Source organism: Rana temporaria, chromosome 1, assembly GCF_905171775.1.
Source record: "Rana temporaria chromosome 1, aRanTem1.1, whole genome shotgun sequence".
Lineage (NCBI taxonomy): Eukaryota > Metazoa > Chordata > Amphibia > Anura > Ranidae > Rana > Rana temporaria.
In genome coordinates, this window is record NC_053489.1 from 255,084,650 (window position 1) to 255,098,887 (window position 14,238).

At 42.5% G+C, this 14,238-nt stretch overlaps 1 protein-coding gene across 4 annotated transcripts in view; it reads right to left on the minus strand.

Annotated features, from left to right (window-relative positions):
• CARMIL3 (capping protein regulator and myosin 1 linker 3) overlaps window positions 1–10,182 on the minus strand; it is a 139,542-nt gene extending 129,360 nt beyond the window's left edge. For 2 of the 4 annotated variants that reach the window (XM_040354355.1, XM_040354369.1), the window contains exons 1-2: window positions 9,706–10,182; window positions 8,938–9,035 (exon numbers count right to left, since the gene is read on the minus strand). In XM_040354355.1, coding sequence (XP_040210289.1) covers window positions 8,938–9,035; window positions 9,706–9,745 — 138 coding nt within the window. In that variant the 5' untranslated portion in view covers window positions 9,746–10,182. The remainder of the gene's footprint in view (window positions 1–8,937; window positions 9,036–9,705) is intronic. The other 2 variants (XM_040354359.1, XM_040354349.1) reach the window with 1 other exon arrangement.
• Window positions 10,183–14,238: the final 4,056 nt, after the last annotated feature.

The following is a 14,238-nucleotide window of genomic DNA, read 5'->3' on the forward strand; positions in this document are numbered from 1 at the left end:
CCAAGGTGCTCCCATCCTCTGGAATGCTCTACCCCAATCTGTCTGACTATCTCCTACTTTGTCTACTTTGAGACGATCCCTGAAAAACTCATCACTTCAGAGAACCCTATTTGGCCTCACCCTAACATTTGTTTTCTCCATCAGCACACCCCCCACAGTTATTAACTCTGGGGGGTAAGCTCTAAGGAGCAGGGCCCTTTGATTCCTACTGTGTTAAATTGTATTGTATTTGTACTGTCTACCCTCAAGTTGGAAAGCGTAGCGTAAACTCTCAACACTATATAAATCTTGTATAATAATAATATTTATTAATAATAATAATAACAAAAGTTGAAAACAAAATCAGGATCTTTCAACGTGATAATGATCCCAAGTACAACAGCAAATCTAGCAAAGAATGCCTCAAAAAAAAAAAAAAGATGGAGGGTTAGGGACTGCCCTAGTGAAAGCCCAGCTTTTAATCACACTAAACCAGGGGTCTTAAACTCAAATTACCTGAGGGCCACAAGACAAGTTTTCATATGCCATGGGGGGCCGCATGCAAACTTTCAAACTTCAAAAACAACAGTACTGGTGTCAGCGAACACATTATTAACCCCCAGTGTCAGCGAGTGCATTATTACCACCAGCACTGGTGTAAGTCAGGGTTTGACAAATTTGCTTGGAATCTAGGAGCCAGCTAAAAAAGTTAGGAGCCAGAAAACGCACCCCGTCCCGACGAGCTTGCGCGCAGAAGCGAACACATACGCAAGCAGCGCCCGCATATGTAAACGGTGTTCAAACCACACATGTGAGGTATCGCCACGATTGGTAGAGCGAGAGCAATAATTCTAGCACTAGACCTCCTCTGTAACTTAAAACATGCAACCTGTAGATTTTTTTAATCTTCGCCTATGAAGATTTTAAAGGGTAAAAAAGTTTGTCGGCATTCCACAAGCGGACGCAATTTTGAAGCGTGACATGTTGGGTATGAATTTACTCGGCGTAACATTATCTTTCATAATATTAAAAAAAATGGGGATAACTTTACTGTTGTCTTATTTTTTAATTAAAAAAAGTGTAATTTTTTCCCAAAAAAGTGCGCTTGTAAGACCGCTGCGCAAATACGGCGTAACAGAAAGTATTGCAACGATCGCCATTTTATTCTCTAGGGTGTTAGGATAAAAAATATATATAATGTTTGGGGGTTCTAATTAGAGGGAAGAAAGTGAAAATAGTGTAAAATGACATTAGAATTGCTGTTTATTATTATTATTCTCAGAAGGCCATACTTCTTTAGAACACAGTATACAGGCAATTGTAGAATCTGAATTTCACACCAGTTGCTGCAGCCTGGATGATCTACCTTTAACCTTTTGTTGATCCTGCATGTACAGTATGTGACTATAGCCATAAAATTATAGAACCCTAGTTTGGCTATTTTTGGCTGGACTACACAATTTTTCAATGTCTATGGGGCAGGTCATGACATGAAAAAAATGAGAATTCTTCTAAAACAAAAACTTGGGTAATTTTGAATACTTTCCCCATTAGTTTGCCAGCACTTAGTGTGCTGGTCCTTTTCCCTCCACCATTGCCTGAAAGAGGAGCTGGCTCAGGAGAAGTTGCAAGATGGTCACAGTGTACACAAACCATTGCTCTCAAATGTCTAGGACAAGATTTATTGTTCTGCCTTGCATTCATTGCTACAACTACCATAGAACATTTATTATTATTATTTTTACAGTAGCCAATTAAAACTTTTGATTTTACTTTGTGGTAGAGAAAAGAGACAGATATTGGTGTAACCATAACTAGCAGCTTTCACATTTGTTGCTGGTGACCTATCAGTGTTGCCAACCTACCAGATTAAAATTTACTGGCACGACACCCAAAATTTACTGGCGCAGCCACGTTTTTACTGGCATTTCACAAAAGTTACTCAATTACATTTTTAGGCGCAAATTTCAGTATTTAGGCTACAAACAAGTACGCTAGGCAAATAGCAATGTGATTTATGGTAGATATTAAGGTAAAAAAACATATTTTTGTTATTTTCTATATAAGGGAAAATTATTTAGTCACATCACCCCCTGCCTCCATCCCCCTCTGCCACCAACACCCCCTGCCTTCACCCCCCTCTGCAGTGCCACATTCTCCCCCTGCCTCCAATCTCCCTCTGCCTCCAATCTCCCCCTGCCTCCAATCCCCCCCAGGCCCCCTGCCCCATATCACCCCCTGCCTCCATTGTACCCTGTCTCCATCCCCCTCTGCGGTGCCACCAACACCCCCTGTCTCCATCTCCCACCCTCTGCAGTGCCACCAACACCCCCTGCCTCCAATTATCCCCTGCCACTAACACCCCCTGCCTCCAATCTCCCCCTGCCTTCAATCTCCCTCTGCCTCCATTGCACCCTGCCTCCATCCCCACCTGAGTCACCATCACCCCCTGCCTCTAATCACTCCCTGCCTCCAAACTCCATGCGCAGTTCCAAGCCGAACCGATCTCGGCTATTTTTACTGGCACATTCCTGCAACCACGAACATTTACGAACGGGGGAAAAAAGTGCCCGTTTTTACGAACTGTCCGTAAAAATACAGACGGTTGGCAACACTGTGACCTATCCTGATTCCTAAATGTTGGATGGAGGCTTTTATAGCCAAGGAACAGACTAACAGGCTAACAGACTAATTAGCATGACATTGGTTAATCATCTCTTTGGGCATAACAATGTTAGATCTGTGTTAGTAAATAGCAAGATTATTTCATTAAATATATACTACTGAGTGAACCACCTAATTATCATAAATCTTTGTCCAGGGAAATCGAATAATTCCTTATTATTGTTTATATATTTATATATCTTATAACAAATGCTTCATTAATATTGTGGAAATTGAACTTTTGACGTGCTAGTGGAGGCAACAGGGCATGGGCTTTACAGGCAGAGCTAACCCTGGACTGTATCACAAAAACAGAAATGAAATATAAAAACTGCGCTAAGTGCTCCATACGCCATTAAAGAACACACAAATACTTGATGAATAATTAATAAATCAAAAAACTGAAACTGAATACAGTAGCAGCACTCACAATTATCCCCAATACCTCGGTGTACATAAAAGACTTAAATATAATGTGTTGCGTAATAGCATCCTACTCGTGATATTCAAAATAAATTACATAATTCATAAGTCCATCCACATATAAAAATTGCCAGTACACAAGTCTATAGTACATCCACTGGTGCTCTTTTTAACACATATTTCCATTACTTATACTGTGAACATCTTTCAAATGCACTTACAACATTTTCAGACCTGCAGAAGCTAAGGTCAAACAGGCTGATTCTAACAATCCCCACGGCTAGTGGATCCAAATAGCTCCAACAACCTCTACTCTCCTCAAACATTGTAGTATCCAAGAGCGAGGTCTGAAGCTGTGAAGTCATCATGCAATCATCGGGCAGCAAGCGACGGTTGTTGTATCTGAATGCTTTTAAGTTTGTGAGTATATTTAAAAAATCTTTTAAATAAACAGATTCATATCTACTGCACTATAGGCCTTTTTTCCTTTTCCCCTTCTCTCCACGTCCTTGTTGGTGATAAAAGAAAAGAGAAAATCGCTCTGATGGGACAATGTTCCTCGCTTGGTGAGAGTAGAGGTTGTTGAGACAGCGGAGCTATAGGGAACCACTAGCCATGGGGATTGATATAAATAGCCTGTTTGACCTTAGCTTTTGCAGGTCTGAAAATTTAGTAAGTGCATTTGAAAGGTGGAAGTTTTCACAGCACAAGTGGTGGAAATATGTGGTAAACAGAGCACTGGTGGATGTACTATTTACAAATGGACTTGTCCATAAAGACATGGATGAGCGAGTTTGGGGTGGAGGAACTTGACTGGCCTGCACAGAGTCCAGACCTCAATCCGATAGAACACCAATAGGATGAATTAGAGCGGAGACTGCAAGCCAGGCCTTCTAGTCCAACATCAGTACTTGACCTCACAAATGTGCTTCTGGAAGAATGGTCAAACATTCCCATAGACACACTTTGAAGATAAACACTGCTATAGTTTCCAATGGAAAAGCTGCTTAAATGACTAATGATTTAGTAACTAATTTGATTCTGTTTTTGATACTGAGGGAGGGTGTTTCTAATATGTAAATCAGGTGATATCCAAATCAGACACACTCCTAAACCTTGTGGACAGCCTTCTCAGATAAGTTAAAGCTGTTATAGTGGGCCAACTCAATATTGAACCCTACGGACTAAGACTGGGATGCTATTAGGCCCCGTACACACGACCGAGTTTCTCGGCAGAATTCAGCCAGAAACTCGATCGGAGCTGAATTCTGCCGAGAAACCCGGCCGTGTGTACACTTTCGGCCGAGGAAGCCGACGAGTTCCTCGTCGAGTCAAATAGAGAACATGTTCTCTATTTCCTCGTTGCTCAATGAGGAAAGTTGGCTTCGCCGAGATCCTCGGCGGCTTCACACAGAACTTGACGAGCAAAACGATGAGTTTTGCCCGTCGAGTTCCTCGGATGTGTGTACAGGGCCTTAAAGTTCATGTGTGTTAAGGCAGGTGTCCCAATACTTTTAACAATATAGTGTATGTGGATGAACTTATGCATTATGTAATTTATTCTGAATGTCACTAGTAGGATACTACAGCACACATTGGGCCAGATTCATAAAGACTTACGACGGGCGTATCAGTAGATACGCCGTCGTAAGTCCGAATCCCCGCCGTCGTATATTTAAGAGTATTCTCAAACTGAGATACGCTTAAATATTGCTAACATACGACCGGCGTAAGTCTCCTACGCCGTCATATCTTAGCTGCCTATTTACGCTAGCCGTGTAGGGGCGTGTACGCTGATTTACGCCTAGAATATGTAAATCAGCTAGATACGCCTATTCACGAACGTACGCCCGGCCGTCGCAGTAAAGATATGCCATCCGCAGCCTTTGACCTCCCCTGTACCATCCGCAGCCTCTGACCTCCCCTGTACCATCCGCAGCCTCTGACCTCCCCTGTACCTTATATGAGGTCTGGAGAGCAGCTGTCCCCCCCTCTGCAGCCTCTGACCTCCCCTGTGCCATCCGCAGCCTCTGACCTCCCCTGTGCCATCCGCAGCGTCTGACCTCCCCTGTGCCATCCGCAGCCTCTGACCTCCCCTGTGCCATCCGCAGCCTCTGACCTCTCCTGTACCATCCGCAGCCTCTGACCTCTCCTGTACCATCTGCAGCCTGAGAGGAGGTCAGTGACGGCACCGCCAGGTCAGTCTGGGGGGGGGGGTCAATACAATATTGTAAGGGGGCAATGATCTAAAGGTTTCCCCCTTATATCAGTAATCCCCCTTACCTTAGTGTTCACTTTCTGCGGAAGGTGGTCTCTGGTCACCAGAGTCCTCCCCGCATTCCCAGAGTTCCCCTTTACATCATACAGTGCAAGGGGGCACTCTGATGTAAAGTGAAATGCAGTGGACTCTGATATAAGTGGGGTCTCTGGTCACCAGTGCCCCCCTGTATATCAGAGTTCAACCCCTTTCACACTAAGGCGCTTTGCAGGTGCTATAACGCTAAAGATATCACCTGCAAAGCGCTCTGAAAGAGCGGCTCCTCACACTCCTCCACCGCTCCTGCCCATTGAAATGAATGGGCACCGGAGATATACGGCCGGCAAAGCGCATGATGTTATGATGTTGGGCTGGTATAATAATGTTATGGGGCTGGTATGAAATTATTTCCAGGGCTGGTTTTTATTCCCAGTCCGGCCCTGGTTTGACCCCTTTCACACTGAGGCAGTTTTTAGGTGTTTCAGTGCTAGAAATAGCCTCTAAAAAGCGCCTGAAAACTGCCTCACGTTCTTTGCAGCGTGTGCTTTCACACTGGGGCAGTGCGCTTGCAGGATGTTATAAAACGTCCTGCAAACAGCATCTTTGGGGCGGGTTGGGAGTGGTGTAAATAGCACTCCCAAAACACCCCTGCCCATTGCAAAATGAATAGGTAGCGATTCCAAAGCACCTTAAAAGGGCTTTGAAAGAGCTGCAAAACTGGACTTTTGGCCTTTTTTTTAGATTAAATATGCTAAAACGCAGCTAAAGCATGGCAAAATGGGCTTTAGCGCTGTTTTAGTGGCGCTGTAGTGTGAAAGGGGTCTTCAGCTTTGATAATAAAACCTGGAAGCTGATTGGTTACTAAGCACAGCTGTACCAGATTCTGAGTGCACCAGTTTTAATAAACCTTCCCCAGTGTGTACCTGCCTGCCAGTACGAGGTACGAGCAGACAGTCTGCAAAAGCCTTGCATTGCACCCACGATCTGCTGATCTAAAGCCTCCCACTAATTTTATTTTAAATAAATGCACATTTTTTTTAACCTGCAAAACTGAATGGGTTGTTTTACAATAAAGGAGTTCTTTAATTGTCTTTAAATGCTGGGCTGTATTTCTGACACTCATTAGAACTGAAGAAACAGCTTTGCTAAGCTGTGAAATGTATTCAGCTCCACAGAACAAGTCTGGCACTTGAAAAACGGGTGTGTTTGGAGGCTATTTCTGCAGTATTGTGAAGTTATTTTAATCAGCTTTGCTTCATTAAGTTCTAAAGCTCATTGCTGCCTATACACCTGCTAGACTTGACTAAATCCCCCATCGCCCCACCCACATATTAGGCTCGGCAGGAAAGGCAATATGTAAACCATATTGCTCCTATAGGTTTGGTTGCTTTCCAAATATACTCCCTGTACCAAACCAAGCTGGTGTTTATTTGTCAAGGTTGCTTTTTAGTTTTCAGGTGACCATAGATCTTTGGTTCTCAACTCCTGTCCTCAGGACCCACTAGCAGGCCAGATTTTAGGTATTGTGTGGGAGATGCAGACTAGAAAACGGCAAACACTGAGCCGTAAATAATATCACCTGTGATGTATTTCAGTTATCTTGCAAACCTGGCCTGTTAGTGGGTCCTGAGGGCAGGGGTTGAAAACCACTGCCATAGGGCCCTTTCACACCAGCAGACGAACGGTCCGCTTTTCATAAGTCCGTTTACGGACTTACAATGGTTCCCTATGGGATCACGGCCGTTAGCGGATGGAGCATCCGCTAACGTCCGTAATCACCCGACTCCGTCAGGATCCGGTTTTTCAGACGGAAGAAAACCTTATTTTTCTTCCGTCTGACGGATCGGATGAATACAGACAGACGGTCCGTATTCCCTACGATTCCCCATAGGGGAGAGCGGAGGAGAGACAGGGCGGTCTCTGCACTGTGTGCGGGGACCGCCCTGTCCGCCAACAGCTCAGCGGGGATTAACGGAGGAATCCCCGCTGAGCCAAACGGGCTAACGGAGCAGATCAATACGGATCCGCTCTGTGTGAAAGAGCCCAAAGATGGTAGAGAACAATGTTCCCGGAGATCTCTGGTAACAGAGAGACAGGGCCCTCTACTATATTTGGTTGACACGTAAAGTAGCGCAAGCAAAGCAATACTCTTCCATCTGTGGAAAACTGGAGCCTGCTTGAACACAATTTTTTTTTTTATGTTGGAAAATCTCAGTGTTAAATGACGAGAACCTTCAACAGCTGGATATGCTAATTATTTCTCTCTGAAGAGGACGGGGAAAAAATCCTGATTGCGACAAGTGATGCTTGAAGCAAGAGCATTGCTTGAAAAATTGTACCATTTAATGCCACCTTGAGTCTTGTCTTACCTTATACTTGCATATACTTGCAATGTTATGTGCATCTTTGGTCAGTTACAGTTAACAGTTATACTGGATAGGATACAGTATTGAAATGGCAATGACTGAAATAAAAAAGTATCAACCAAAAATAGATCTGCTTTCCCTAGTCTAGCTACACCATGCTGTTAACAGATGACGTTTTACTCCTACACATACACACTGTATGTAGTCAAAGCATCCAACCTCTTAGTATTTTCCATTATATTTTCAATAGACCTAACCTAGCGGTAGAATTTAATTTCTATTTAACTTTCTTTTGTTAACACTTCATTACTGCCGTTTAATTTATTTAAAAGCCTATTTATGTTAATTTGGATTCAAGGTTAACGACTTGTAGATTCACATTCCAGATGAGGTGTTAGAATTAGTGCTGGGCAACACCCAAAACTTGACACCTGGGATTTCAGAGACGTGGCTCAGGTTCAGTTAACTACATTTAAAAAGCTCAGGTTCACATCAATGAAATGGTAGCTGACAGATATATCTGCAGCAGTAAAGCCAACACGGGTTGCCAAGGTAACATGCTTCGTGCCAAGATGCCAGTCCTCACATGACATCTGCGCTTGCTAATACCACTCTCTAGTTGTTAATGGACTTTAGCTTTCCAAACTTCAAAAATGGTGAATACAGAGGTTACATTACATATGCTGACACAAGGGTCAGATCTCAAGAAAGTTCTTTCAAGAAAAATAACCAAAAGCCTACCATATGCGTGGCAGTATTAAACAATTTACTGACTATATCCTGAATACTTCAAGGTGTCCTCTAACGCTACAGAAGAAAAACGAATTCTCAATGTGGATCGGTAACAGGTGTATAGACAGAGACAGTACATTACCCCCACTCCTCAAATCTCTGATATGGCACACACCCTTCACATTCTTTGCAGATGCCTTGATGGAAGGGACACTGCAGATAAGGACTACAGATTGATACCAATATTAATGACATTCGTTTTACGGTAGATAGCGATCCGAGCCTGTCTGGTTGGCATGGGTATATATCAACCATTGCTTTTATGTGGTTTCCTCCCTACTGCCAACATCCTGCCAAGATTCTACACTAGAAAAACATAATCCTGAAAGCAGGCTAGGCCTTGTTAGCTCTGATTCTACAAAAGCAAGCTAGGAATCTAGAGTGGACATTAAGATATTTTCCATGACAGGTACAGCCATCCAGGGGATAGTGCAGTAATACACATTTGCTACTCACCAGGATTCTGTCTTCCAGTTTTCTGGGTCTGGTCTCCAGTTGCACTCTCTGGAGACGAAACTCTCCTCCAGCCCGGCTCAGCAGCTGTCTAATGCTGTCTGCGGAGACAGTGCGAGACAATGCGGTGAGCATATTGATACTTTTTACATGCAATGGAAAAATCTAGCAGGAAATCTGAGCTATGCACCATGAGTTTGTAGGCACTTTTACTGCTAAATGGAACCGTGGCAGATAGTGTATGGACGCAAGCCATGAATAAGTCACTGCTACGTGGAGCAAAAAATAATCTCACAACCCACACATTATATACTACAGTGAGACAACAAGAGGCTGACTTCAGAACAGTGCTTCATATAACTACAATCTAAGGTGCTGTTCACACTTAGTTTAGTATGTGCTACACCAGCACAAAAAATATAATATATTATAATATATAATAAAAAAAAAAACAGCTTATTTCATGTAAGTCAAGGTTATGTGATTATTGGGGCCATCTGCATGTCAACAAAAGTGTTAGGCCATTCACAGTCAGGGCTTACGGGTAATTACTTATGAAGTGACCCATGACCTTTCATATTGGCGATTCGTACACGTACAACGGCTATGTATAGGGAGGCAATTACACGGATAACGGCGCTAATGTAAGGATCCGGGAGCAATGTATAAGCAGTATATGACAATGTAGATAAAAGATAATGGCAGTGACATGGATTTGTACAGGATGTCTAGATAGATAGATAGAAAGATAGATAGATAAAGCTCACTCACCTTGCAGTGCTCTGCAGGGCTCCATACACAGCTGGTTCATGGCTGCTGCATTTCTTGCTCTGTCATAACATCAGCTGCATGCAGCTCCTATGAGCCAAATCCGTTATTCAGAATACGGTGTGTAGGTGTGGGGTGTGTTTGTAGTCCTGTATATATACGCGTACGTTTACCTACCCCCTTGGCGTACGCAGGATGCCACTATTTCCATGAATGCAATTAGCTCTGTGTATGAACATTGTATAGGGAGCCTATGTCGCCAATGCTATAATGGTGTGCTGACATCTCTGCACTGCCTATATTGCTGCTTTGTGGACTGCTGTGTGTGTGTGTGTGTGTGTCAGTCTCTCACTCTGGATAGCAGTACAGAGACCCAGGGAACTGCGTATGTGTGTAAGACAGGGAGAGAGAGACACTGCTTATGTGTGTTGGTGTGAGAGAAGGATAGATGGAGAGTGTGTAAGATATAAGGAGGCAGAGAGAGAATAAGGGAAGTGGCGAGGGTTGGGGGTGGCACACAGTGCCATTTAACTCCTTCTCTCCTTTATAAAGGAAATCAACCACAGTCACGTCTTCTCTCCTCCATACATCTTTAAACAGATACGTGAAGAATAAAGCTTTTTTTTTTTTTATACGTTTAATGCGTTTGAGGTCTGAGCTTGCACGGCTACATTTTCAGCGTTCTTAAAAAAAAAAATAAAGCGAGCCAAAAAGAGAGCAAAATGTGTGCTATGACAGGAGATTATTTATAACTAGCAAACACATTATGCAGCTCTGCATAGAAGTACGACAAGATAATTATATATTAGTAACAATAGAATCAAACAGAGAGAGAGCAAGGGAAGAATAGTTGGTTTACAGGCAGGGAGCAATTCCAATTCATTATGATGAATAACAATTACATATGGATATTACATTAACAGAATGACCTTTATTTAATAAGGCAAAGAGGGATGTGCAAAGTGCTTTAATACAGAGATGATTAATCAGTAGGACCATGGTTCAGGAATTAGCAGGTAAAAACGATTAAAGCATTCACAAACAAAATATATTAAAAAAAATGCAGATACGAACATATTTTTGGACTATTACCCATTCTGTATGTATTCTACATTGTGGAAGATACGCATTCTTTGTTGTAACTTTTGTATTTTCTTTTGAAAAAAAAAATACTTCAATAAAAATATTGAAACAGTAAAAAATGCAGATACGTAGTGTACGATATTTAAGATATTAAATACGTAGTGTAAGATATTAAAGCTTCGGAAAAAATACTTCAATAAAAAAATTGAAACCGAAAAAAATGCAGATACGTAGTGTAAGATATTTAAGATATTAAATACGTAGTGTAAGATATTAACGATTCGGGAATTTCTTTTTCCCAATTTGGGTGTAAAGGTAATAAATTTACCCAGGTCGCAGGGTCCCTGAAATTAGCTGACCCTCGTGTTTTTTGGGGGGGTACAGAAACACGACTGTAGCCTCCAGAATCAGCGAACACATTTCATTATGCTGTACAGACCACATGATGAAAGGTGAAGCTGGGTTGATTACTATTGATTGCTGCACAAAAATAGACTTAATTACAGTAAAATAAAATCTGATTGGCTTTTTGTTTTCCCAATATGCACATTTTTTTTCACAATTTGGGTGTAAATATGCACAGGTTGCAGGGTCCCTGAGCTGAGTTGCGTTTTTTTTTCTAGAGGGGGGTTCAGAAGCACTGCAGAAACACAGCCTCCAAAATCAGCAGTCATTTTTGATTATACTGTCCAGAGCACATTTTCCCACTTTGCGCTTTCCTATTGGAAAACACCTTTACAGCTGGGAAAACATTTCTTTACAATTTGGGTGTACAGGCAATAAATTTACCAAAGCTGCATGGTCCCTAAAAAAAGCCACAAAGATTTAAAGGTGAGGGGTGGGGCAAAACATATCCCCACCCACCACCTATGGGATCACGGCAGACAGTAGAAAATGCTAGAAGCTGTATAGATTTTTTTTTATTATTAAATACTTACCAGTGATTGGTTGATGCAATGACAGTTTTTCAAAAACGGTCCCCTGGCAAGAATTGTTACCTATAAAAGAAGAGAGGATGCGTCATAAATAAGAAGACGGCGGGGAGAAACAGAAGAAAGCACAGCCCACTCTTCCACCCCTGTTGTGGCCTTTTTTATGAGGTTTGTCCCTTTCTTTGAGGCTTCATTTCCATGGACGTTTTTGGACGTTTTTACAGCCACTTTTCTGAGTGTTTTTTGCAGCTTAACAGTTAACAGTTAGTCTATGGCCTCATGCCCACCATGACGTTTTTGAGCTGTAGATGGCTGAGCCGTTTTTAAGCTGCAAAAAAAAAACCAGGACCAGTGCGTTCTGAAGCTCCAGCGTTAGAGCTGTAAAAACGCCAGACGTTAAAAAACGCCCAAAAACGCTCAAAAACGCGCAAAAACGCTACCGTGGCGTTTTTGAGCTCCAGCTGAAAAAATAAATAAATAAATAAATAAACATGGACAGGCGTTTTTAAGCTGTAAAAAAGGCAAAAGAAAGTGGCTGTAAAAACGTCCATGGAAATGAAGCCTTAAAGTTACGTTTAATTGAAAGTGGTAGCTCGAGCTTCAATAGCTGAGCTAAATCAAAAGAAGAGGAATGTGCTGCTCCAGGTGTGTGCAATACCTTGATTGGAACTAAGTAGGAGTGTTAGCCCCGGCCCGCCTCCGTAAAAACTTGAGAAAAAGAAGAAATGGCTGCACATCCAAAGTTTTCAAAAGTGCCTTTTATTGCAGATGGTCAAAATACACCAGGTGTAATGCCGCGTACACACGACCGTTTTTCATGATGAGAAAAATTCTATTTTTTAAATTGGTCATTAGAAACGGTTGTGCGTCGGCTCCAGAGCATTTTTCTGGACAAGAAAAATGGGCATTAAAAATGTAGAACCTGCTCTTTTCTCGTAGTTTTTCACGTCGTCGTTTTTCTCGTCGTGAAAAGCGGTCGTGTGTACGCTTTAACGACTGGGAAAAAACGAGCACGCTCAGAAGCAAGTTATGAGATGGGAAATTAGCATAATCAGCCCAAAGGGTGGCGCCATTCGAATGAAACTTTATAGTGCCGTCGTACGTGTTGTACGTCACCGCGCTTTGCTCAAGCATTTTTTATCACGATCGTGTGTATGCAAGGCAGGCTTGAGAGGAATCGTGTTGAGAAAAACGTTGTTTTTTTCCATGACATGAAAAACGGTCGTGTGTACACGGCATTGGTCACGTAGACGCGTTTCACACATCTGATCTGTGCTTAATCGTTACTCATTAGTAATGATTAAGCACAGTTTAGATGTGTGAAACGCGTCTACGCGTCTGCTTAATCATTACTCATTAGTAATGATTAAGCACAGATCAGTCTACATGACAAACACCTGGGGCCAGATTCACATAGAATCCGCGGCGGCGTAGTGTAAGCCATTTACACTACGCTGACACAACTTACTGGAGCAAGTGCCGTATTCTCCAAGCACTTGCTTCGTAATTTGCGTTGGCGTAGTGTAAATGGCCCGGCGTATGGCTGCGTAATTTAAAGGGGGCGGCTTGTATTTAAATTAAGCGCCGATTGAACTGCGCATGCGCCGGCCGTAAAAATAGCCCAGTGCGCATGCTCCAGCTCACGACGGAAAACGTCAATGAAGCCGACGTGAGCGTCATTGACGTAAAGTCCTGTTCGCGAACGACTTAGTAAAACGACGTAAACAACGGAAAAAGACGACGCTGACCCGACGCCATACTTAACATGGCATACGGCGGACTGACGTAAGGTTACCCCTCATATAGCAGGGGTAACCTTACGCTTACAGAAACGACGTAAACGACGACGAGGCGGCGCAAAATCGTTCGGGAATCGGCGTATCAGGCTCATTTGCATAGTCAAATGAGAAATCAACGTAAACGCCACCTAGCGGCCAGCATAAAATTACATCTAAGATCCGACAGTGTAAGTGACTTACACCTGTCGGATCTACGCCGTATCTATGCGTATATGATTCTAGGAATCAGACGCATAGATACCCGGGGCCAAAAACAGAGATACGACGGTGTATCTTGAGATACACCGTCGTATCTCTTTTGAGAATCTGACCCCTGGTGTCCGTGGTGCATTTTTTGACCGTCTGCAATAAAAGGCACTTTTGGAAACTTTGGATGAGCAGCCATCTCTTTTTTTTTTTTCCATTAGCTGAGCTGGGTTATGTATAAGCTGTTAATACATAGATAGACACAAGTCCATCCAGTTCAACCAAAAAAAATACAAAATACAATCTCATATACCCAATTCTATACCCATAGTTGATCCAGCAAAGCATAATCCAATTTTCTGCAGCATGGGGAAAAAATTCCTTCTTGATCCCCCGAGAGGCAATCGGATTTTCCCCGGATCAATACTTATGTTATGAGTGTTGCTTAATTATTTAATTAATTATTTATTTAAATATGATTTGGTGTTGATATAAAGTGATTATTTATTCAGGATTAATGAGTTCTGCCTATGATC